General features: G+C 49.0%; 1 protein-coding gene across 1 annotated transcript in view; it reads left to right on the top strand.

Moving 5' to 3' along the window:
• The window catches only part of DNAH17 (dynein axonemal heavy chain 17), a 7,556,186-nt gene that overhangs the window by 1,866,760 nt on the left and 5,663,303 nt on the right, over nt 1–26,123 (top strand). Inside the window, exon 15 of the mRNA XM_069201738.1 lies at nt 3,105–3,452. Coding sequence (XP_069057839.1) covers nt 3,105–3,452 — 348 coding nt within the window. The remainder of the gene's footprint in view (nt 1–3,104; nt 3,453–26,123) is intronic.

Here is a 26,123-nt window from a genome sequence, read left to right as displayed (position 1 = left end):
GCCTGTCTACAGACGTTACCGGTGGTTCACAGTGGGTCAGAGCACTTTCAGTTTGCCATGCTCCGCTTTGCATTTACCAGTGCCTCTCTGGTGTTCACAAAGGTGATGACGGTGGTTGCAGCTCATCTATGGAGGTCAGGAGTTCCAGTCTTTTCCCACCTTGACAATAGGCTGTTGAAGGCAGGCTTGCCCCAGGCAGTTGTCTTCCACCTCCAGACTATAGAGAACCTCCTACAGTCGTTGAAGCTCAATACCAGTGTGCTGAAGGCACACCTGGCTCCCTCTCATGTGCTCCCCTTCACCTGAGCTGTTCTGGACACAGTGCAGTTTCAGCCTATCATCCCAAACAGTGAGTCCAGGATATTTAGGCCATGATACCAGTGTTTCAGCATCAATCCTGGATTTTGGTGAGTCTGAATCTGAGGCTTTTAGGCTTCATGGCCTCATTCATCCTACTCATTACTCATGTCTGGTGGCATATGCAGGCTCTGAAGTGGGACCTGAAGGTTCAGTGGGCACAGCATTTGGGGTATTTCTCTGAAATGGTCCAGATCTCCGAGGGGAACTGTGATAGTGGTGGCTGACAAACCGTGATTGCGTCAGTGCAGAGCCGTCTCCCTTCCCCAACCCAAGTTAACTGTAGTAACAGATTTGTCATTCCTAGACTGAGGTGGTCACCTGAGAGAGGTGGAGATCAGAGGACTCTGGTGTTCGGCAAAATTCGAGCTCCACATCAATCTGTCAGAAATTTGGCTATCCATTTTGCATTGAATTCACTTCTTCCTTCAACAAAGGGAAGGCTGGTACAAGTGTTCATGAACAACAACACCTTCATGTCCATGAGGTATTGCAACAAACAGGGCATGGTTACTGTTCCTTTGGACATGGCTGGAACACCAGGGCATATCCCTAGTGGTTCCACAACTGGCAGGCTCTCCGAACGTTAGAGCGGATAAACTCAGCCATTGACACCTAGGGGATCACAAATGGAATCTACAGAGTTGGGAGAGCCACATCTGTTTGCTACTGCCAAGAATGCACAATGTCCGCATTTTTGCGTTGTGGAGTTTCCAAGGCAGCCCTCACTCGGAGATGCTTTTCGTCTCGAATGGAGCTCCGGCCTCCTGTACGCCTTTCTGTCAATACTGCTCCTGCCCAGAGTTCCCAAGAAGATAGGTAGGACTTCTACCAAGTCTTTGTTGTGGCCCTGGATTGGGCATGGGGAGTCTGATATCCTGAGCTGCTAAGGATCGATCCTCGACCAGGCTGCCTTTTTGGGGGGATCTTCTGTCACAGCAATAGAGCAGGGTTATGCACCGGAACCATAAAATGCTTTATCTTCATACGGGTAGATTGACGGCAACTGATGACAGCTTTCAACCTTCCACCTTAAGTCTACAAAGTTATTTTGACAGTCGTGCACCCTTCAACTAAGATGATATATGCCAGTCGTTGGAGCAACTTTAAGGCATGGTGTACAGACCAACATGTTGGTCTTCTATCTGCACCCCTTTCCCAAGTTCTCATGTTTATACTTTCCTTGACCCAGCAGGGCTCTGCTTTAGACATGTTGAAAGGTTATCTTTCTGCCATCTCGGCATTTCTGCAGTTGCCAGACCAGCTGCCCCTTTTTAAGTCCTCTTTTGCACATAGGGTCTTATTAGGTTTCCAACATATGTTTCCACCAGCTCCTTTTATTATGCCAAAGTATGACTCAAATTTGGTTCTTATGTTTTTTTTTCACAACTGCCCATTCAGATTGTTAACCATTACAATGCCCTTCCTAGTGGCAATAACATCTGTCCAGAGGGTCAGTGAGTTGCTGGCACTGTCTGCAAATCCTCTGTACCTCACCATCTATCCAGACAAGCTGGTCCTTTGGGCTCAAGTATCCTTTTTACTGAAGAATGTAACTCCTTTCTACATAGGCCAGTCTGTCACTCTGGCTTCCTTCTATGCTCTGCCTCATCCTCCTAACGCAGAGGAGAGGCTTCACCGGCTGGACCCAAAAATACTGCTGTTGTTCTACCTTGACCACACAAAAAAGTTTCGGGTCGATGAACAACTCTTCGTGGGGTATGCCGGAGCCAAGAACGGGTGAGCAGTACAGAAACAGACCATCTTGTGGTGGATAGTTCTCTGCATCAAAATATGCTTCGCATTGGCCAAGAAGCAACACGCCAGAGTGCTTGCTAGTGCACACTGCCAGAGCCAAAGGTGCAACAACTGCTCTACCTCTGGCAGTTCCTGTCCTGGATGTGTGTCAGGCAGGAATGTGGGCTTCCTTGCACACGTGTATGAAGCCCTACTGCCTGGACAATCAGGTCTGGCGTGACGGTTACTTTTCCTGTTCAGTCCAACAGGATTTTTTTATCTAATCTGTATCATATCACCATCTCTGGGGTGGTATTGCTTGGGTATCTATTCTAAAGTAAGGAATCTGCGGCTAAATATCTGTATCACATGAACAAGTTACTAACCTTTGGTAATATCCTATCTGGTAGAGGTTCTGTCTAGTTGAAGATTCCTTACTGAACACCCATCCTCCCCGCTCTGTGAACGGATTATAGTTTAAAGAGCTCACACTTCTAAGGACCCTAGCTTTGCACACCATTGGTCAGTGTTGCTCATGACCTCATGCTTCTGGCGTGGAAAGTCACACAAAAAAGAAAAACTGATGTCAGTGTCCTGGGCTGACACCTCTAAGGACACTGCGCGTGTCATTCCCAGCGCGAACGATGCCGATGACACCACTCTGAGCCAAACAACTCCACAAATCGCCATGTAGGGGTACTTTTCATCAAAAGTTTCTGGATCCAGTCTGACGCCTGGAGAATATTCTAATGAAAGGAACTTGCGGCAAGATGGAAGCTCTACCAGACATGGCGTTCCAAGGGTAAGTAACTTGTTTTTCTAGTTTTTATGAAAAGTGAATACTGTATAGTGAAAACTTCTTTCAGATTATACAGGTAAATGTAAAAGGACTGCTTAATGTTTTCTGGAATTATATAGAATATTCAAAATATTGGAAATATTGCACTATAAGCATAAGTATTAGTTGTCTATGTACGCAGTATGTGATTCTGGTTTAAATGTTTCTTAAGGTGTTGAAGGCTCTTGACACTACCTGGTCAACCATGCAATTCGAACATGAAACACATGCCAGAACAGGAATACTGCTACTTAAATCTGATGAAGAACTTGTAGAGGTTTTAGAGGACAACCAAGTACAGCTTCAGAACTTGATGACATCCAAATACATAGCTCACTTCCTTCAGGAGATTTCAGGTTGGCAGCAGAAATTATCTGTAGCAGACTCTGTCATTTCCATCTGGTTTGAAGTGCAGAGAAACTGGAGTCACCTGGAGAGCATCTTTATTGGTTCAGAAGATATCCGGGCACAATTACCAGAGGATTCTAAACTCTTTGATCAAATAGATCTTGAATTCAAAGTGAGTATTTTTTACGTATTGATATTTAATTAAAGTAATATTCTGTTGCTTAACATAGGTAAAATAACACATCCCTCTTGATTGTTAGTATATTCTTAGATTAAATACATTCTGAAGTGACAGAGATAAGGCAGAGTCCAAACAACCCAGCTGTTTGTGAGTCAAAGAGTATGCAAATCACTCTAACGTGATGATAATTCAGGTCAAAATAGAAAGTTTGAGACAACTGCAATATGGTTCAAAGTCTCTGTTGGCAGCCTGGTAAGTCCATCAAAGCAGACCCTGACTACTGACGATAATAATAGTTGAAAACCATTTATCTTTGGCATAACTAATTGCTTCTCTTTGATTGAATCTTTATTGATAGTCAACAAACATTGAATAGTCTTGCTCATTTTCGTGGAGAAATGTAAAATGTATACATTTAAATATGTGTAAATCATATTTACAATAAAGGAGACCGTGTGTAAGAAAGTAGCCTCTTTCTAGCATGCTTACCCCCACTTTTGGCCTGTTTGTGAGTGTGTATCACTGTGTTTTTACTGTGTCACTGGGATCCTGCTAGCAAGGACCCCAGTGCTCATAGATGAAAACCTATATGTCAGTGTGTTATGTCTGTCTCACTGGGATCGTGCTAGCTAACTCATAGTTTGGGGCCTAATGTGTATGCCTGAGTTGTGCCTAACTGTGTCACTGAGGCTCTCCTAATCAGAACCTCAGTGCTTATGCTCTCTCTGCACACTGGAACACCCTTATAGGTCCCTAGTGTATGGTACCTAGGTACCCAGGGCATTGGGGTTCCAGGAGATCCATGTGGGCTGCAGCATATCTTTTGCCACCCATAGGGAGCTCAGACAAACCCTTACACAGGACTGCCACTGCAGCCTGCGTGAAATAACGCACACGTTATTTCACAGCCATTTTATACTGCACTTAAGTAACTTATAAGTCACCTATATGTCTAACCTTCACTTGCTGAAGGTTAAGTGCAAAGTTACTAAGAGTGAGGGCACCCTTGCACTAGCAAAGGTGCCCCCACATAGTTCAGGGCCATTTCCCGGGACTTTGTGAGTGCGGGAACACCATTACAAGCCATTACCAAATAGGTGACCTCACCTTTCTTTTCCACAATGAGATGGGGTCCACTCCATTTGTCCTGAAGTGCTCTTGGGGCCACAGGCTCCAATACGCACACCTTCTGTCCTGGGTGGTACTGCGTTGGAACAGCCTTCTGATCATGCCATTGCTTTTGGAGCTCTCAGCCTTTCTGGATCTTAGGCCAAGTACATAGTCCACAATGTCTTGTTTGGGAGCTTTTAAAAGGTTGTTCCCAACCCTCCTTCACAAGAGCAAGGGACCTCTTACAGGGTGTCGAAAGAGGAGTTCAAAGGGGCTGAAGCCCACTCCTTTTTGGGGTACCTCCCTGTAAGCACAAAAGGAGGCATGACAAAAGGACATCCCATCTCCTCCTGTGTATTTCAGGGAGTCCCATGATCATGCCTTTGAGAGTTTTATTAAACCCCTCAACCAATCCATTTGTGGATGATAAGGGGTGGTGATCTTGGAGGTAACACCACACTCCTTCCCCATTGCCTTAAGATATGCAGACATGAAGTTACTACCTGTAGGAAAGTACCATCTTGCCTGGCATGTTACCCCCATATTTCACTGTATATATGTTGTTTTAGTCTATGTGTCACTGGGACCCTGCCAGGCAGGGCCCCAGTGCTCATAAGTATGTGCCCTGTATGTGTTCCCTGTGTGATGCCTAACTGTCTCACTGAGGCTCTGCTAACCAGAACCTCAGTGGTTATGCTCTCTCTGCTTTCCAAATTTGTCACTAACAGGCTAGTGACCAATTTCACCAATTCACATTGGCATACTGGAACACCCATATAATTCCCTAGTATATGGTACTGAGGTACCCAGGGTATTGGGGTTCCAGGAGATCCCTATGGGCTGCAGCATTTCTTTTGCCACCCAGAGGGAGCTCTGACAATTCTTACACAGGCCTGCCACTGCAGCCTGAGTGAAATAACGTCCACGTTATTTCACAGCCATTTACCACTGCACTTAAGTAACTTATAAGTCACCTATATGTCTAACCTTCACCTGGTGAAGGTTGGGTGCAAAGTTACTTAGTGTGAGGGCACCCTGGCCCTAGACAAGGTGCCCCCACATCGTTCAGGGCAAATTCCCTGGACTTTGTGAGTGCGGGGACACCATTACATGCGTGCACTGTACATAGGTCACTACCTATGTACAGCGTCACAATGGTAACTCCGAACATGGCCATATAACATGTCTAAGATCATGGAATTGTCCCCCCAATGCCATTCTGGCATTGGGGGGACAATTCCATGATCCCCCTGGTCTCTAGCACAGAACCGGGTACTGCCAAACTGCCTTTCCGGGGTCTCCACTGCAGCTGCTGCTGCTGCCAACCCCTCAGACAGGTTTCTGCCCTCCTGGGGTCCAGGCAGCCCTGGCCCAGGAAGGCAGAACAAAGGACTTCCTCTGAGAGAGGGTGTAACACCCTCTCCCTTTAGAAATAGGTGTGAAGGCTGGGGAGGAGTAGCCCCCCCAGCCTCTGGAAATGCTTTGATGGGCACAGATGGTGCCCATCTCTGCATAAGCCAGTCTACACCGGTTCAGGGATCCCCGCCCCTGCTCTGGCGTGAAACTGGACAAAGGAAAGGGGAGTGACCACTCCCCTGACCTGCACCTCCCAGGGGAGGTGCCCAGAGCTCCTCCAGTGTGTCCCAGACCTCTGCCATCTTGGAAACACAGGTGTCTGCGGCACACTGGACTGCTCTGAGTGGCCAGTGCCAGCAGGTGACGTCAGAGACTCCTTCTGATAGGCTCTTACCTCTCTTAGTAGCCAATCCTCCTTCCTAGGTAGCCAAACCTCCTTTTCTGGCTATTTAGGGTCTCTGCTTTGGCGAATTCTTCAGATAACGAATGCAAGAGCTCACCAGAGTTCCTCTGCATCTCCCTCTTCACCTTCTGCCAAAGGATCGACCGTTGACTGCTCAGGACGCCTGCAAAACCGCAACAAAGTAGCAAGATGGCTACTAGCAACCTTGTATCGCTTCATCCTGCCGGCTTTCTCAACTGTTTCCAGTTGGTGCATGCTCTGGGGGTAGCCTGCCTCCTCTCTGCACCAGGAGCTCTGAAGAAATCTCCAGTGGGTCGACTGAATCTTCCCCCTGCAACCGCAGGCAACAAAAGACTGCATCACCGGTCCACTGGGTCCTCTCTCAGCACAACGAGCGTGGTCCCTGGAACTCAGCAACTCTGTCCAAGTGACTCCCACAGTCCAGTGACTCTTCAGTCCAAGTGTGGTGGAGGTAAGTCCTTGCCTCCCCACCCTAGACTGCATTGCTGGGTACCGCGTGATTTGCAGCTGCTCCGGCACCTGTGCACTTTTCCACGATTTCCTTCGTGCACAACCAAGCCTGGGTCCCGACACTCTAACCTGCAGTGCACAACCTTCTGAGTTGTCCTCTGGCGTCGTGGGACTCCCTTTTGTGACTTCGGGTGGACTCCGGTTCACTTTTCTTCTAAGTGCCTGTTCAGGTACTACTGCGGGTGCTTCCTGCTTCTGTGAGGGCTCCCTGACTTGCTGGGTGCCCCCTCTGTCTCCTCATCCAAGTGGCGACATCCTGGTCCCTCCTGGGCCACAGCAGCATCCAAAAACCCTAACCGTGACCCTTGCAGCTAGCAAGGCTTGTTTGCGGTCTTTCTGCGTGGAAACACCTCTGCAAGCTTCTTCACGACGTCGGACATCCATCCTCCAAAGGGGAAGTTCCTAGTCCTCTTCGTTCTTGCAGAACACCAAGCTTCTTCCACCCGGTGGCAGCTTCCTTGCACCCTCAGCTGGCCTTTCCTGGGCTCCTGCCCACTCTTGACACTGTCGCGACTCTTGGACTTGGTCCCCTTGTCTTACAGGTACTCAGGTCTGGAAATCCACTGTTGTTGCATTGCTGGTGTTGGTTCTCCTTGCAGAATTCCCCTATCACGACTTCTGTGCTTTCTGGGGCTAGTAGGTGCACTTTACACCTACCTTTCAGGGTCTTGGGGTGGGCTATTTTTCTAACCCTCACTGTTTTCAAACAGTCCCAGCGACCCTCTACAAGCTCACATAGGTTTGGGGTCCATTCGTGGTTCGCATTCCACTTTTGGAGTATATGGTTTGTGTTGCCCCTATACCTATGTGCTCCTATTGCAATCTACTGTAACTTTACATTGCTTGCATTACTTCCTTTTGCTATTATCTGCATAATTTTGGTTTGTGTACATATATCTTGTGTATATAACTTATCCTCATACTGAGGGTACTCACTGAGATACTTTTGGCATATTGTTATAAAAATAAAGTACTTTTATTTTTAGTATATCTGTGTATTGTGTTTTCTTATGATATTGTGCATATGACACCAGTGGTATAGTAGGAGCTTTACATGTCTCCTAGTTCAGCCTAAGCTGCTTTGCCATAGCTACCTTCTATCAGCCTAAGCTGCTAGAAACACCTCTTCTACACTAATAAGGGATAACTGGACCTGGCAGTAGGTGTAAGTACCTCTGGTACCCACTACAAGCCAGGCCAGCCTCCTGCACTACCTCTGTCTGATACCACTTCCTTAGGGAAACCCACCCTGGATAATATTCCCAGGAGGGCTTTTGCCACTGCAGGAGCTGTAGTGGTCCTTAAGGGTATAGCTTCAGGGTACCTAGTGGCATGGTCCACAACCACAAGGATAAATCTGTTCCCTGAAGCTGTTGGAGGGTCAAGGGGGCCATCAATGTCAACTCCTACTGTCTCAAATGGCACCCCCACCACTGGGAGTGGAATTAAGGGGGCCTTAGGTGTGCCACCAGTCTTGCCACTGGCTTGGCAGGTCACACAGGAGCGACAAAACTCCTTGGTGTCCTCTGAATTATGAGGCCAGTGAAACAATGGAACTAGTCTGTCACAATGTGAGAAAGTAGCCTCTTTCTAGCCTTGTTACCCCCTCTTTAGGCCTGTTTGTGAGTGTATGTCAGGGTGTTTTCACTGTCTCACTGGGATCCTGCCAGCCAGGGCCCAGTGCTCATAGTGAAAACCCTATGTTTTCAGTATGTTTGTTATGTGTCACTGGGACCCTGCTAGTCAGGACCCCAGTGCTCATAAGTTTGTGACCTATAGGTATGTGTTCCCTGTGTGATGCCTAACTGTCTCACTGAGGCTCTGCTATCCAGAACCTCAGTGGTTATGCTCTCTCATTTCTTTCCAAATTGTCACTAACAGGCTAGTGACCATTTTTACCAATTTACATTGGCTTACTGGAACACCCTTATAATTCCCTAGTATATGGTACTAAGGTACCCAGGGTATTGGGGTTCCAGGAGATCCCTATGGGCTGCAGCATTTCTTTTGCCACCCATAGGGAGCTCTGACAATTCTTACACAGGCCTGCCACTGCAGCCTGAGTGAAATAACGTCCACGTTATTTCACAGCCATTTTACACTGCACTTAAGTAACTTATAAGTCACCTATATGTCTAACCTTTACCTGGTAAAGGTTAGGTGCAAAGTTACTTAGTGTGAGGGCACCCTGGCACTAGCCAAGGTGCCCCCACATTGTTCAGAGCCAATTCCCCGAACTTTGTGAGTGCGGGGACACCATTACATGCGTGCACTACATATAGGTCACTACCTATATGTAGCTTCACAATGGTAACTCCGAATATGGCCATGTAACATGTCTATGATCATGGAATTGCCCCCTCTATGCCATCCTGGCATGGTTGGCACAATCCCATGATCCCAGTGGTCTGTAGCACAGACCCTGGTACTGCCAAACTGCCCTTCCTGGGGTTTCACTGCAGCTGCTGCTGCTGCCAACCCCTCAGACAGGCATCTGCCCTCCTGGGGTCCAGCCAGGCCTGGCCCAGGATGGCAGAACAAAAAACTTCCTCTGAGAGAGGGTGTGACACCCTCTCCCTTTGGAAAATGGTGTGAAGGCAGGGGAGGAGTAGCCTCCCCCAGCCTCTGGAAATGCTTTGTTGGGCACAGATGTGCCCAATTCTGCATAAGCCAGTCTACACTGGTTCAGGGGACCCCTTAGCCCTGCTCTGGCGCGAAACTGGACAAAGGAAAGGGGAGTGACCACTCCCCTGACCTGCACCTCCCCTGGGAGGTGTCCAGAGCTCCTCCAGTGTGCTCCAGACCTCTGCCATCTTGGAAACAGAGGTGCTGCTGGCACACTGGACTGCTCTGAGTGGCCAGTGCCACCAGGTGACGTCAGAGACTCCTTGTGATAGGCTCCTTCAGGTGTTGCTAGCCTATCCTCTCTCCTAGGTAGCCAAACCCTCTTTTCTGGCTATTTAGGGTCTCTGTCTCTGGGGAAACTTTAGATAACGAATGCAAGAGCTCATCCGAGTTCCTCTGCATCTCTCTCTTCACCTTCTGCCAAGGAATCGACTGCTGACTGCACTGGAAGCCTGCAAACCTGCAACATAGTAGCAAAGACGACTACTGCAACTCTGTAACGCTGATCCTGCCGCCTTCTCGACTGTTTTCCTGCTTGTGCATGCTGTGGGGGTAGTCTGCCTCCTCTCTGCACCAGAAGCTCCGAAGAAATCTCCCGTGGGTCGACGGAATCTTCCCCCTGCAACCGCAGGCACCAAAAAGCTGCATTACCGGTCCCTTGGGTCTCCTCTCAGCACGACGAGCGAGGTCCCTCGAATCCAGCGACTCTGTCCAAGTGACCCCCACAGTCCAGTGACTCTTCAGTCCAAGTTTGGTGGAGGTAAGTCCTTGCCTCACCTCGCTGGGCTGCATTGCTGGGAACCGCGACTTTTGCAGCTACTCCGGCCCCTGTGCACTTCCGGCGGAAATCCTTTGTGCACAGCCAAGCCTGGGTCCACGGCACTCTAACCTGCATTGCACGACTTTCTAAGTTGGTCTCCGGCGATGTGGGACTCCTTTGTGCGACTTTGGGTGAGCACCGTTTCACGCATCCTCGTAGTGCCTGTGTCTGGCACTTCTCCGGGTGCTACCTGCTGCTGAGAGGGCTCCTTGTCTTGCTCGACGTCCCCTCTCTCTCCTGGTCCAATTTGCGACCTCCTGGTCCCTCCAGGGCCACAGCAACGTCCAAAAACGCTAACTGCACGATTTGCAGCTAGCAAGGCTTGTTGGCGTTCTTTCGGCGGAAAAATACTTCTGCACAACTCTCCACGGCGAGAGGGATCCGTCCACCAAAGGGGAAGTCTCTAGCCCTTTTTTTTCCTGCAGAAACCTCAGCTTCTTCTGTCCAGTAGAAGCTTCTTTGCACCCGCAGCTGGCATTTCCTGGGCATATGCCCATCTCCGACTTGCTTGTGACTTTTGGACTTGGTCCCCTTGTTCCACAGGTATCCTAGATTGGAAATCCACAGTTGTTGCATTGCTGGTTTGTGTCTTTCCTGCATTATTCCTCTAACACAACTTCTTTGTCCTTAGGGGAACTTTAGTGCACTTTGCACTCACTTTTCAGGGTCTTGGGGAGGGTTATTTTTCTAACCCTCACTATTTTCTAATAGTCCCAGCGACCCTCTACAAGGTCACATAGGTTTGGGGTCCATTCGTGGTTCGCATTCCACTTTTGGAGTATATGGTTTGTGTTGCCCCTATCCCTATGTTTCCCCATTGCATCCTATTGTAACTATACATTGTTTGCACTGTTTTCTAAAACTATACTGCATATTTTTGCTATTGTGTATATATATCTTGTGTATATTTCCTATCCTCTCACTGAGGGTACACTCTAAGATACTTTGGCATATTGTCATAAAAATAAAGTACCTTTATTTTTAGTATAACTGTGTATTGTGTTTTCTTATGATATTGTGCATATGACACTAAGTGGTACTGTAGTAGCTTCACACGTCTCCTAGTTCAGCCTAAGCTGCTCCGCTAAGCTACCATTATCTATCAGCCTAAGCTGCTAGACACCCTATACACTAATAAGGGATAACTGGGCCTGGTGCAAGGTGCAATTACCCCTTGGTACTCACTACAAGCCAGTCCAGCCTCCTACATTGGTTGTGCAGCGGTGGGATAAGTGCTTTGAGACTACTTACCACTCTTGTCATTGTACTTTTCATAAGAGAAAAATATACAAAACAAGTTCAGTGAATATACACATAGCCAAAAAGTTTTGCATTTCCTCTTTTCACTCTTTTCTAAGTGCTGAAAAGTACTTCTAACTTTCTAAAAAGTTCTAAAAAGTTTAAAAAGTTTTTTTCTCTGTCTTTCTAAAAGCTCTGACAAACTTTTTATCTTTTACTATCACTTTAACTCTCTCTAAAAATGTCTGGCACAGGCCAAAATGTTGATCTGTCCAAACTTGCATATGATCACCTTAGCTGGAAAGGAGCAAGGAGTCTCTGCATAGAGAGAGGTTTGAGTGTAGGGAAGAATCCTTCCTTGGAATTGTTACTTAACATGATTAGAGAACAAGATAAGGCAAGAAGTGCCCCATCTGTTGAAAAAGTAGCTAATGGTTCCCAATCTGATCCAGGGACTCCCCCAGGAAAAGATTCAGGAAAGAAACTTCCTAGCCTGCCCATTACTAGACAGTCTAGCATAGTTGGTAATGATGATGAGCCACACCATATAAATAGTGTTGTCTCACATCATAGCAAAAGCATTTATTCTCACCATACTGGTAGTGATGTTTCTGTTAGCCAAGCTGTTAGGGTGGCTTCTGTAAGGGACAGGTCTCCTTCTGTCCATTCTCACCATACTTCTGTTTCAAGGCATGTCCCTCCCACCCACCCTGATGACAGATTGTTAGAAAGGGAGCTCAATAGATTGAGAGTGGAACAAACCAGACTGAAGCTCCAGAAGCAACAGCTGGATTTGGATAGACAGACTTTAGAAGTAGAGAAGGAGAGACAGAAACTGGGTTTAGAAACCCATGGTGGCAGCAGCAGTATTCCCCATAGTCATCCTGCAAAAGAGCATGATTCCAGGAATCTGCACAAGATAGTTCCCCCTTATAAGGAGGGGGATGACATTAACAAGTGGTTTGCTGCACTTGAGAGGGCCTGTGTTGTACAGGATGTCCCTCAAAGGCAGTGGGCTGCTATCCTATGGCTATCATTTAGTGGAAAAGGTAGGGATAGGCTCCTTACTGTGAAAGAAAATGATGCTAATAATTTCAAAGTTCTTAAGAATGCACTCCTGGATGGTTATGGCTTAACCACTGAACAGTACAGGATAAAGTTCAGAGAGACCAAAAAGGAGTCTTCACAAGACTGGGTTGATTTCATTGACCATTCAGTGAAGGCCTTGGAGGGGTGGTTACATGGCAGTTAAGTTACTGATTATGACAGCCTGTATAACTTGATCCTGAGAGAGCATATTCTTAATAATTGTGTGTCAGATTTGTTGCACCAGTACCTGGTAGACTCTGATCTGACCTCTCCCCAAGAATTGGGAAAGAAGGCAGACAAATGGGTCAGAACAAGGGTGAACAGAAAAGTTCATACAGGGGGTGACAAAGAGAACACTAAGAAGAAAGATGGTGAAAAATCTCAAGATAAGCATGGGGATAAGGGTAAAACCAAAGATCCCACTTCAAATCTTAAACACTCTTCAGGGGGTGGGGATAAAACAAATTCTTCCTCTTCTTCTCAACCTACACAATTTAAAAAGCCTTGGTGCTTTGTGTGTAACAATAGAGGCCATAGGCCAGGGGATAAGTCCTGTCCAGGTAAACCCCCTGAGCCTACCACCACTAATACATCAAGCTCTAGTGCCCCTAGCAGTAGTGGTACTAGTGGTGGGACTGCTGGCAACAGTCAAGTTAAGGGTGTAGTTGGGTTCACTTATGGGTCCATAGTAGAAACTGGGGTAGTCAGTCCCAAGACAGTTTCTGTCACACCTAGTGGCATTGGCCTTGCCACACTGGCTGCTTGTCCCCTTACAATGGATACGTACAGGCAGACAGTTTAAATAAATGGTGTTGAGGCCTTGGCCTACAGGGACACAGGTGCCAGTATCACTTTGGTGACTGAAAAACTAGTGCATCCTGATCAACACATCATTGGACAACAGTATAAGATTATTGATGTCCATAACTCCACTAAGTTTCTTCCCTTAGCTATATTTCAGTTTAGTTGGGGTGGAGTTACTGGCCCTAAGCAGGTGGTGGTATCACCTAGCTTACGTGTAGATTGTCTCTTAGGTAATGACCTAGAGGCCTCAGGTTGGGCTGATGTAGAGTTGTATGCCCATGCAGCCATGCTGGGCATCCCTGAGGAATTGTTCCCTCTCATTTCTACTGAAATGAAAAAGCAAAGGAGAGAAGGCCTGAAAACTCAGGATCCCTCTCCAACAACAGGTAAAAAGGGTATCACAGTATCCCCTAACCACCCTGTCAATCAGGATATCATTCCTGTGGTGGGAGAAACCTCTCCTGGGGTGGCACCTGTTCCAAGGGAATCATCAGCTGGCAAAGCTGTACTCCCTGAGGTAGAAGTACCTCTCTGTGGGATAACTAACATTGGTGAGAAAAAGAGCACCATTTTAGTTAACATGGAGCATCCCTCCAACCCTCCCAGAGAAACTTTAGTGCAGAAACCCTGCACTGCCTCACAACACTTAGGACAGCATCCCTGCCCTAGTGTGGAGCTCATTGGACAGCATCCCTGCCCTGCTCCAGCTCAAGAGAAACAGCATCCCTGTTCTCTCTTCCAGCCATATGGACAAAGTTTTTGCCCAGCTATGGCTTTATTGAGACAGCATCCCTGTCTGGCATTTCCATCAGTACAAATAGGTTCAGTGGATAATTCCCACTGCTCTAAACTAAAACTTACTGATAGAAACTCTGAAAATACATCTTCACATTGTTGCTTAGCTAAAAAACTTCAAACAGGGTGGTTTACATCCCCACAGGGAAGTAGCCATATAGTGGATGGTAAAGGGAGTAACCAGTCTATTGCAGAGCTACTCTCTACTTATCACCACTTAGACAATAAAGTCTCAACTGGCCAAGGTTAGCCTTATTGGCCTTCGTTTGGGGGGGTGGTGTGAGAAAGTAGCCTCTTTCTAGCCTTGTTACCCCCACTTTAGGCCTGTTTGTGAGTGTATGTCAGGGTGTTTTCACTGTCTCACTGGGATCCTGCCAGCCAGGGCCCAGTGCTCATAGTGAAAACCCTATGTTTTCAGTATGTTTGTTATGTGTCACTGGGACCCTGCTAGTCAGGACCCCAGTGCTCATAAGTTTGTGACCTATAGGTATGTGTTCCCTGTGTGATGCCTAACTGTCTCACTGAGGCTCTGCTATCCAGAACCTCAGTGGTTATGCTCTCTCATTTCTTTCCAAATTGTCACTAACAGGCTAGTGACCATTTTTACCAATTTACATTGGCTTACTGGAACACCCTTATAATTCTCTAGTATATGGTACTAAGGTACCCAGGGTATTGGGGTTCCAGGAGATCCCTATGGGCTGCAGCATTTCTTTTGCCACCCATAGGGAGCTCTGACAATTCTTACACAGGCCTGTCACTGGAGCCTGAGTGAAATAACGTCCACGTTTTTTCACAGCCATTTTACACTGCACTTAAGTAACTTATAAGTCACCTATATGTCTAACCTTTACCTGGTAAAGGTTAGGTGCAAAGTTACTTAGTGTGAGGGCACCCTGGCACTAGCCAAGGTGCCCCCACATTGTTCAGAGCCAATTCCCTGAACTTTGTGAGTGCGGGGACACCATTACACGCGTGCACTACATATAGGTCACTACCTATATGTAGCTTCAAAATGGTAACTCCGAATATGGCCATGTAACATGTCTATGATCATGGAATTGCCCCCTCTATGCCATCCTGGCATGGTTGGCACAATCCCATGATCCCAGTGGTCTGTAGCACAGACCCTGGTACTGCCAAACTGCCCTTCCTGGGGTTTCACTGCAGCTGCTGTTGCTGCCAACCCCTCAGACAGGCATCTGCCCTCCTGGGGTCCAGCCAGGCCTGGCCCAGGATGGCAGAACAAAGAACTTCCTCTGAGAGAGGGTGTGACACCCTCTCCCTTTGGAAAATGGTGTGAAGGCAGGGGAGGAGTAGCCTCCCCCAGCCTCTGGAAATGCTTTGTTGGGCACAGATGTGCCCAATTCTGCATAAGCCAGTCTACACCGGTTCAGGGGACCCCTTAGCCCTGCTCTGGCGCGAAACTGGACAAAGGAAAGGGGAGTGACCACTCCCCTGACCTGCACCTCCCCTGGGAGGTGTCCAGAGCTCCTCTAGTGTGCTCCAGACCTCTGCCATCTTGGAAACAGAGGTGCTGCTGGCACACTGGACTGCTCTGAGTGGCCAGTGCCACCAGGTGACGTCAGAGACTCCTTGTGATAGGCTCCTTCAGGTGTTGCTAGCCTATCCTCTCTCCTAGTTAGCGAAACCCTCTTTTCTGGCTATTTAGGGTCTCTGTCTCTGGGGAAACTTTAGATAACGAATGCAAGAGCTCATCCGAGTTCCTCTGCATCTCTCTCTTCACCTTCTGCCAAGGAATCGACTGCTGACCGCGCTGGAAGCCTGCAAACCTGCAACATAGTAGCAAAGACGACTACTGCAACTCTGTAACGCTGATCCTGCCGCCTTCTCGACTGTTTTCCTGCTTGTGCATGCTGTGGGGCTAGTCTGCCTCCTCTCTGCACCAGAAGCTCCGAAGAAATCTCCCGTGGGTCGACGGAATCTTCCCCCTGCAACCGCAGGCACCAAAAAGCTGCATTACCGGTCCCTTGGGTCTCCTCTCAGCACGACGAGCGAGGTCCCTCGAATCCAGCGACTCTGTCCAAGTGACCCCCACAGTCCAGTGACCCTTCAGTCCAAGTTTGGTGGAGGTAAGTCCTTGCCTCACCTTGCTGGGCTGCATTGCTGGGAACCGCGACTTTTGCAGCTACTCTGGCCCTTGTGCACTTCCGGCAGAAATCCTTTGTGCACAGCCAAGCCTGGGTCCACGGCACTCTAACCTGCATTGCACGACTTTCTAAGTTGGTCTCCGGCGGCGTGGGTCTCCTTTGTGCGACTTCGGGTCAGCACCATTTCATGCATCCTCGTAGTGCCTGTTTCTGGCACTTCTCCGGGTGCTACCTGCTGCTGAGTGGGCTCCTTGTCTTGCTCAACGTCCCCTCTCTCTCCTGGTCCAATTTGCGACCTCCTGGTCCCTTCAGGGCCACAGCAGCATCCAAAAATGCTAACCTCATGATTTGCAGCTAGCAAGGCTTGTTGGCATTCTTTCGGCGGAAAAATACTTCTGCACGACTCTCCACGGCGAGCGGGATCCGTCTACCAAAGGGGAAGTCTCTAGCCCTTTTTGTTCCTGCAGAAACCTCAGCTTCTTCTGTCCAGTAGAAGCTTCTTTGCACCCGCAGCTGGCATTTCCTGGGCATCTGCCCATCTCCGACTTGCTTGTGACTTTTGGACTTGGTCCCCTTGTTCCACAGGTATCCTAGATTGGAAATCCAGAGTTGTTGCATTGCTGGTTTGTGTCTTTCCTGCATTATTCCTCTAACACGACTTCTTTGTCCTTAGGGGAACTTTAGTGCACTTTGCACTCACTTTTCAGGGTCTTGGGGAGGGTTATTTTTCTAACCCTCACTATTTTCTAATAGTCCCAGCGACCCTCTACAAGGTCACATAGGTTTGGGGTCCATTCGTGGTTCGCATTCCACTTTTGGAGTATATGGTTTGTGTTGCCCCTATCCCTATGTTTCCCCATTGCATCCTATTGTAACTATACATTGTTTGCACTGTTTTCTAAGACTATACTGCATATTTTTGCTATTGTGTATATATATCTTGTGTATATTTCCTATCCTCTCACTGAGGGTACACTCTAAGATACTTTGGCATATTGTCATAAAAATAAAGTACCTTTATTTTTAGTATAACTGTGTATTGTGTTTTCTTATGATATTGTGCATATGACACTAAGTGGTACTGTAGTAGCTTCACACGTCTCCTAGTTCAGCCTAAGCTGCTCTGCTAAGCTACCATTATGTATCAGCCTAAGCTGCTAGACACCCTATACACTAATAAGGGATAACTGGGCCTGGTGCAAGGTGCAAGTACCCCTTGGTACTCACTACAAGCCAGTCCAGCCTCCTACACACAAGTTTGACTTCTTTTTAAGTGTTCTTCCTCAGCTTCATCCTCATCACTGTCCACAGGCTTCACAGACTCCACAGCTGCTACAACACCGTCATCTGGATCATCCTCCTGCAGAAAAGGCAACTGGCGTCGCAAAGCCAAATTATGGAGCATGGAGCAGGCGATGATGATGTCGCACACCTTCTTCGGTGAGTAGAATAGGGATCCACCTGTCATATGGAGGCACCTGAACCTGGCCTTCAGGAGGACGAAGGTGCGTTCGATCACCCTCCTAGTCCGCCCATGGGCCTCATTGTACTGCTCCTCTGCCCTGGTCCTGGGATTCCTCACTGGGGTCAATAGCCAGGAAAGGTTGGGGTAACCAGAGTCCCCCAATAGCCATACACGGTGCCTCTAGAGTTGACCCATCATATCAGGGATGCTGCTATTCCGCAGGATGTAGGCGTCATGCACAGAGCCAGGGAACATAGCATTTACCTGCGAGATGTACTGGTCTGCCAAACAGACCATCTGGACATTCATGGATTGATAACTCTTCCGGTTCCTGTACACCTGTTCACTCCTGTGGGGGGGACCAGAGCTACATGGGTCCCATCAATGGCACCTATGACGTTGGGGATATGTCCAAGGGCATAGAAGTCACCTTTCACTGTAGGCAAATCCTCCACCTGAGGGAAAATGATGTATCTCCTTACGTGTTTCAGCAGGGCGGACAACACTCTGGACAACTCGTTAGAAAACATAGGCTGGGACATCCCTGATGCCATGGCCACTGTTGTCTGAAAAGACCCACTTGCAAGGAAATGGAGCACTGACAGCACCTGCACGTCAGGGGGGATTCCAGTCGGATGGCGGATTGGTGACATCAGGTCTGGCTCCAACTGGCTACATAGTTCCTGGATTGTGGCACGGTCAAACCGGTAGGTTACGATGACATGTCTCTCTTCCATTGTCAACAGGTCCACCAGCGGTCGGTACACCGAAGGATTCCGACATCTTCTCATATGTCCCAGCTGACAGTGCCTAGGAAGGACAACAGCGAAGAACCAGTCAATATTCCTCCAGGTATGTACCCACAGTTATACACAAGACTACACCACTCACAATACCCTTCCTGTATGTGTGTTGAGTGTAGGCCCAGCTATGTGTGACACAGTAGTAAATGAAGCCATGTAGGCCCCTGAAATGGCGGCTGCCTGATCTCGAAACTGGAACAATGGGATTGTGGGGTAACTGCGCTGGTGTTGCCCACCGTCGCGGTAGGCGGTCGTAGACCGCAGCGCAATGCTGCATTGGTTAACATTGGACCCTATGGGTCCCAGGAGCCAATGAACAGGTGCACCGGGGGTGATGATGCGCAATGCCGCGGACTTCACCGCCGCGGGCGTCACCACCATTTTCTATCTGTTCAATCACTAGATACCTGACCTTCGACAGGAGAGGACCTACACTGCAAGTGCTGGTGTGACCTCTGTCTGGAAGCGACGATGGCTGCTGCGTCTGGGGAAAGGGCCCCTGCCTTCACTGCAAAGGAGTTGGAGAAACTGGTAGATGGGGTCCTCCCCCAGTACACGCTACTCTACGGTCCTCCAGACCAACAGGTTAGTACACAGGGAGCACGTTGTATGGGCTAGGCCTGGGTGAAGAGGGAAGGGTGCAGAGTTCATAGAACATTAATGCATGTGAATGAATGGGCCAAATGGCCAGAGTAGGGAGGGGGGCACTCACAACGACGGTGCAGTTGGTAATGACTGTTCCTCTTCCCTTGTGCATGTCATGTAGGTCAGCGCCCACCAGAAGAGGGACATTGCCAAGGAGGTCCGGACCCTGGGGGCCCACCAGAGACGGGGCACCCACTGCCGTAAGAGATGGGAGGACATTCGCCGCTGCAGCAAGAAGACGGCGGAGGCTCATCTGGGGATGGCCTCCCAACGTGGGAGGGGTGCCCGTCGCACCGTGACCCCCCTGATGTTCCGGATCCTGGCGGTGGCCTACCCGGAGTTGGATGGGCGCTTGAGGGCATCACAGCAGACACAAGGGGGTGAGTACAACCTCATTCTGCGGACTTTGCGTGCAGTGGAGATGTCTGGGTGGGGGAGGTGGGCTGTGGGTGTCCCTAGGCCAAGGCGAGTTAGGTAGGCAAGGCCCCTCCGTAATGTAGGCCATGTGGCACTCTACCCCACCTCAGCAGAGTGCCAAGTTGAGGTATAGTTGCCCCTGTGGCATCCATGTGCGCAGATGTCCACCATTGCCATGTAGGCCATATCCCAGAAATTGCATGTGCAGAGGGCAGGAGCACAGCGTAATGCAGGGGGCTGCTGTGTTTGTCCTGTCCGCCATCGGTAGCGGTATGCCATGCACTAAAACTCTCTTTCTTCTGTCTCCCCCCCTTTTTCTGCTCTCCCTGTCCTTTTGTACATCAGCATCAACAGGCGGAGGTACAGTGGCACCGGAGCACGAGGGAGCTGCATCCCACATGGCCATGGAGGGCCACACCACGGACTCTGAATGCACCAGTGTGACGGAGGGCGAGGGGAGCTTCACGTCGGCCACCGGATCACCAAGCAGCGACACGGACTTGTTCGCCGATGGGGGCTTGTAGGAGGCTGGACTGGCTTGTAGTGAGTACCAAGGGGTACTTGCACCTTGCACCAGGCCCAGTTATCCCTTATTAGTGTATAGGGTGTCTAGCAGCTTAGGCTGATAGATAATGGTAGCTTAGCAGAGCAGCTTAGGCTGAACTAGGAGACGTGTGAAGCTACTACAGTACCACCTAGTGTCATATGCACAATATCATAAGAAAACACAATACACAGTTATACTAAAAATAAAGGTACTTTATTTTTATGACAATATGCCAAAGTATCTTAGAGTGTACCCTCAGTGAGAGGATAGGAAATATACACAAGATATATATACACAATAGCAAAATTATGCAGTATAGTCTTAGAAAACAGTGCAAAAAATGTATAGTTACAATAGGATGCAATGGGGAAACATAGGGATAGGGGCAACACAAACCATATACTCCAAAAGTGGAATGCGAACCACGAATGGACCCCAAACCTATGTGACCTTGTAGAGGGTCGCTGGGACTATTAGAAAATAGTGAGAGTTAGAAAAATAACCCTCCCCAAGACCCTGAAAAGTGAGTGCAAAGTGCACTAAAGTTCCCCTAAGGACAAAGAAGTCGTGTTAGAGGAATAATGCAGGAAAGACACAAACCAGCAATGCAACAACTGTGGATTTCCAATCTAGGGTACCTGTGGAACAAGGGGACCAAGTCCAAAAGTCACAAGCAAGTCGGAGATGGGCAGATGCCCAGGAAATGCCAGCTGCGGGTGCAAAGAAGCTTCTACTGGACAGAAGAAGCTGAGGTTTCTGCAGGAACGAAAAGGGCTAGAGACTTCCCCTTAGGTGGACTGATCCCACTTGCCGTGGAGAGTCGTGCAGAAGTATTTTCCTGCCGAAAGAATGCCAACAAGCCTTGCTTGCTGCAAATCGTGCGGTTAGTGTTTTTGAATGCTGCTGAGGGCCAGGAGGGACCAGGAGGTCGCAAATTGGACCAGCAGAGAGAGGGGACGTCGCGCAAGACAAGAAGCCCTCTGTGAAGCAGGTAGCACCCGGAGAAGTGCCAGAAACAGGCACTACAATGATGCGTGAAACGGTGCTTGCCGAAGTTGCACAAAGGAGTCCCACATCGCCGGAGACCAACTTAGAAAGTCGTGCAATGCAGGTTAGAGTGCCGTGGACCCAGGCTTGGCTGTGCATAAAGGATTTCCGCCGGAAGTGCACAGGGGCCGGAGTAGCTGCAAAGTCGCGGTTCCCAGCAATGCAGCCCAGCGAGGTGAGGCAAGGACTTACCTCCACCAAACTTGGACTGAAGAGTCACTGGACTGTGGGGGTCACTTGGTCAGAGTCGCTGGATTCAAGGGACCTCGCTCGTCGTGCTGAGAGGAGACCCAAGGGACCGGTAATGCAGCTTTTTGGTGCCTGCGGTTGCAGGGGGAAGATTCCGTCGACCCACAGGAGATTTCTTCGGAGCTTCTGGTGCAGAGAGGAGGCAGACTACCCCCACAGCATGCACAAGCAGGAAAACAGTCGAGAAGGCGGCAGGATCAGCGTTACAGAGTTGCAGTAGTCGTCTTTGCTACTATGTTGCAGGTTTGCAGGCTTCCAGCGCGGTCAGCAGTCGATTCCTTATCAGAAGGTGAAGAGAGAGATGCAGAGGAACTCGGCTGAGCTCATGCATTCATTATCTAAAGTTTCCCCAGAGACAGAGACCCTAAATAGCCAGAAAAGAGGGTTTGGCTACCTAGGAGAGAGGATAGGCTAGCAACACCTCAAGGAGCCTATCACAAGGAGTCTCTGACGTCACCTGGTGGCACTGGCCACTCAGAGCAGTCCAGTGTGCCAGCAGCACCTCTGTTTCCAAGATGGCAGAGGTCTGGAGCACACTGGAGGAGCTCTGGACACCTCCCAGGCGAGGTGCAGGTCAGGGGAGTGGTCACTCCCCTTTCCTTTGTCCACTTTCGCGCCAGAGCAGGGCTAAGGGGTCCCCTGAACCGGTGTAGACTGGCTTATGCAGAATTGGGCACCTCTGTGCCCAACAAAGCATTTCCGGAGGCTGGGGGAGGCTACTTCTCCCCTGCCTTCACACCATTTTCCAAAGGGAGAGGGTGTCACACCCTCTCTCAGAGGAAGTTCTTTGTTCTGCCATCCTGGGCCAGGCCTGGCTGGACCCCAGGAGGGCAGATGCCTGTCTGAGGGGTTGGCAGCAGCAGCAGCTGCAGTGAAACCCCAGGAAGGGCAGTTTGGCAGTACCAGGGTCTGTGCTACAGACCACTGGGATCATGGAATTGTACCAACAATGCCAGGATGGCATAGAGGGGCCAATTCCATGATCTTAGACATGTTACATGGCCATATTCGGAGTTACCATTGTGAAGCTACATATAGGTAGTGACCTATTTCTCTCGTAGGGGATTTCCATGTATAGTCATAAGCACTGAATAGTTCCGCGCGCCTGCGGGGACCCCGGAGCACTGTTGTGTAGTATATTCTTAAGTGCAATCATCAGCTCCTTGACAAAAAAGGTCTGTGAAAAACACTTAAGAATAACCATGTGCAGCCTATGTGAACAGCTACACAGGCCAAATTGTTAGAAGAAAAAACAGTTGTAGTGTAAATTTCACGTTTAAACCTCTATTTATTCTATAAATACATAAATAAATACATTCTCATATTTTATTTACACCTCTCATGAGAATAAAACAATGTAGGGCAGTGTAGCCCATAGGCTGCCATTATACAGAATGAAAATAGAGCTGTGCCTTTAAGAAAGTAAAGTCTTCCTGTTTCCCATCATGCACAGCAAAAGGCAGTTGCCTCAGTTCTTTTTTCCGGCTCCTTTCTGACAGGACCCTGAAGCATTGAGCTCTACCTCACAAAATCCTTTTGTGACAGAAATTCATTTAAAATCTTTTGAATTTCATTTTCACTCGACGTTTTTAACATTGAGTGATAATTTTCTGCTTTTTTCTGTTAGATTCTGACAGAATTTTGAGGTTTTTCTACTTCAGAAATGCCTTCACTGTTTGACAAATGTCCTTCTTGTGGCAGAAAAAAGGCCAAAACAGATCCACATCGGGTCTGCATAATTTGCCTTCCATCCAGCCACAAACCGGAGTCGTGTGACATCTGCAAAACCTTCTCCAGAAGGACCCTTCGTGACAGGGAGAAGATCCGACTCCAGGCGAAAGAGGACAGGAGGAAAAGTGGTCATTCTACCACAGAGCGAGGAGAAGGTCAGTCTTCTACCAGGGCTCACACTGGTTCCTCTATAACTCCGACCAGACCGGCTCAAAAACGGCACAGGTCTCCGACGACGTCGAGGGCGTCGACGTCGAGGCAAGGAACGGCGCCAACATGCTCGCCGTCGAGGAGTGGTTCGCCGGCGAGAAAGAGACATCGCTCGCCGTCGACGACGATTTCGCCGTCGAGACGGCGTGGACTTTCGCCGTCGAGATCTGGGTCACCGTCGACACGGCGAGGACGTTCCACGTCGAGGAGATCTGAATCCGGTTCGCCGTCGAAACGGCGAGATCGATCAACGTCGAGGGGTGCTCGACGTCGTAGACGTTCACCGTCATCACGGCGACGTCGAGGGTCGTCGTCGAGAGATTCTCAACGGCGAGAAGAATCGACGGCGAAGGGCACTCGCCGTCACCGTACTTCGACGTCGAGGAGTGTGTCGACGTCGAGACAATCAAAAAGACCTAGGAGGGTTTATACAACCTCAGAATCCTCGGCTTCACTCATCCTCCTTCCAGCGTCTCCACAACTCTCTCCTCGACAATCACCATTGCCACAGACGCCGGTAACACCTACGGCGCCTCTTCCGGCTCCCCCTTCAGAGTCTGTTTTGAGGACTCCAACGCGGTCTGTAAGACGTTCGGGACATTCCTCTAGACGCTCTTCTTCCTCTCGGCACCGTCATGACCCACAGAGATCTCAGCATTCACATCACAGGCGTTCTTCTTCGTCTACACGGGACTACTCTCCAACCCTATCGGACTCACCGTCCCCGAGAGTGTCCCCCATAGATGATGTGAATACGTTCCAGGAGGTCTTAGTACGAGGGGCAACCAAGCTGAACATCCCGCTGGCGGTACCTGCCCCATCGACGTCAGTGATCTTCGAGACCTTGCATCACAGGACATCTTCCAGACCTTTGCTTCCACTGGTTCCAGGTCTCCTTGAACCAGCAATGGATATTTTCCTTGCACCGGCCGCAACAAAGTCTGCTCCTTCCAGACTTATTAAAAAATATCGTCCACCAGAACAAGATCCTCTATTCTTGAGGTCGGACCCAGTTCCTGATTCGGTGGTCATAGTAGCGGCAAAGAAACTGCATTCAACCTCACCATCTTCTTCTTCACCTCCAGATAAAGAGAGCAGAAAGATAGATGCTGCAGGACGAAAAGTATGCTCTACTGCAGCCGTCACGATGAAGGCAGCCAGCGCTACTGCGTTATTAGGGCGGTACGATCGTGCCCTCTGGGACTCTTTAATGCAGTTTGCGGAACATCTTCCTAAGGATAAAAGGGAAGATTTCCTGGAGGTCGTGGGTGAGGGAGCCATGGTGTCTAACCAAATTATAAGTGCTGCAGCTGACTCTTCGGTGCTATCCGCACACAATTATGCACACGGGATAGCGCTCAGAAGGCGTGCATGGTTGAGACTTACATCACTCAAACCTGAAGCGCAGCAGAGAATACAAAACCTGCCTTTCTCGGGCTCCACCTTGTTCGGTTCTCATGCCGATGACGAGATGGCTAGAATGAAAGCTGAACTAGATACCTTGAAAGCGATAGGCATGGAAAGACCGAAAGAACAAAGAAAGGTTTTCCGGCCATATCAACGACGACTTTTCACCCACCGGTATCAGTCGCCACACTGGATGTCTTCGCGCCCCCAGCAGCAGCAACAACAGCAGTATCAAAGGGGTTTCTCTACTCAGCGAAGGTCGACAAGGGGTCGTTCAACACCTCAAACTCAGACAACTCGACAGGCTCCCACGTCTAAGCCCTGAATCTTTGCTTCCCCCTCCTCCGTTATCCACTCCGGTAGGGGGAAGTATCTCAAATCATCTGGACGAGTGGCTACGCATCACAACAGACGCCTGGGTATTGAATATTGTGAGACATGGTTACGCTCTCAGATTCACCAGTTCTCCACCATCTGTTCCACCCAAAACAGCCAACCGCCATCTCGAAGCTCTACAGTTAGAGGTCAATATCCTATTGCAAAAAAGAGCCATAGAACCCGTTCCCATCAGCCAACAAGGGAAGGGGATTTATTCGAGATATTTCCTTGTACCGAAAAAAGACAAACAAGAGTTTCGTCCCATCTTAGATCTGAGGACAGCAAACAAATGGATTCGCAAAGAAAAATTCAGGATGTTAGCCTTACACCAAATTTATCCACATCTACGTCAGGGCGACTGGCTATGTGCGATAGATCTTTGCGACGCTTACTTTCATATCCCAGTAACCAAGAAACATCGAAAATTCCTAAGGTTCACCGTCGGAAAACGCCATTACCAATTTGCAGTTCTACCTTTCGGCCTAAAATCAGCGCCGAGAACTTTTTCCAAATGCATGGCGGTAGTAGCCGCCCACTTGAGGAAACAGCGAATATTCGTCTACCCCTATCTAGACGATTGGCTCATAAAGGCCTCCAGTTGTCTCGAGACACAGCAACATTTCGAATGGACTCTACAACTGCTCCAAAAACTTGGTCTTCAAGTCAATCTCCTGAAATCTACAGCAACACCTGTTCAGAGGTTGCATTACTTAGGGGCCATTGTAGATACCAGGCTAGGAAAGGTGTTTCCTTCGGAGGAACGACGGTTATCGATTCTCCAGAAGTGCAAACAACTGCAGGAAAGACCTCAAGCCACTGCAAGAATAATAGCTTCTCTACTGGGCTCGATGGCGTCTTGTATCCATCTGGTTCCCAATGC

This window comes from Pleurodeles waltl, chromosome 7 (assembly GCF_031143425.1).
Source record: "Pleurodeles waltl isolate 20211129_DDA chromosome 7, aPleWal1.hap1.20221129, whole genome shotgun sequence".
Classification (NCBI taxonomy): domain Eukaryota; kingdom Metazoa; phylum Chordata; class Amphibia; order Caudata; family Salamandridae; genus Pleurodeles; species Pleurodeles waltl.
The sequence above is the reverse complement of the archived record's forward strand: the minus strand, read 5'-3'. Positions and strand labels throughout refer to the sequence as shown.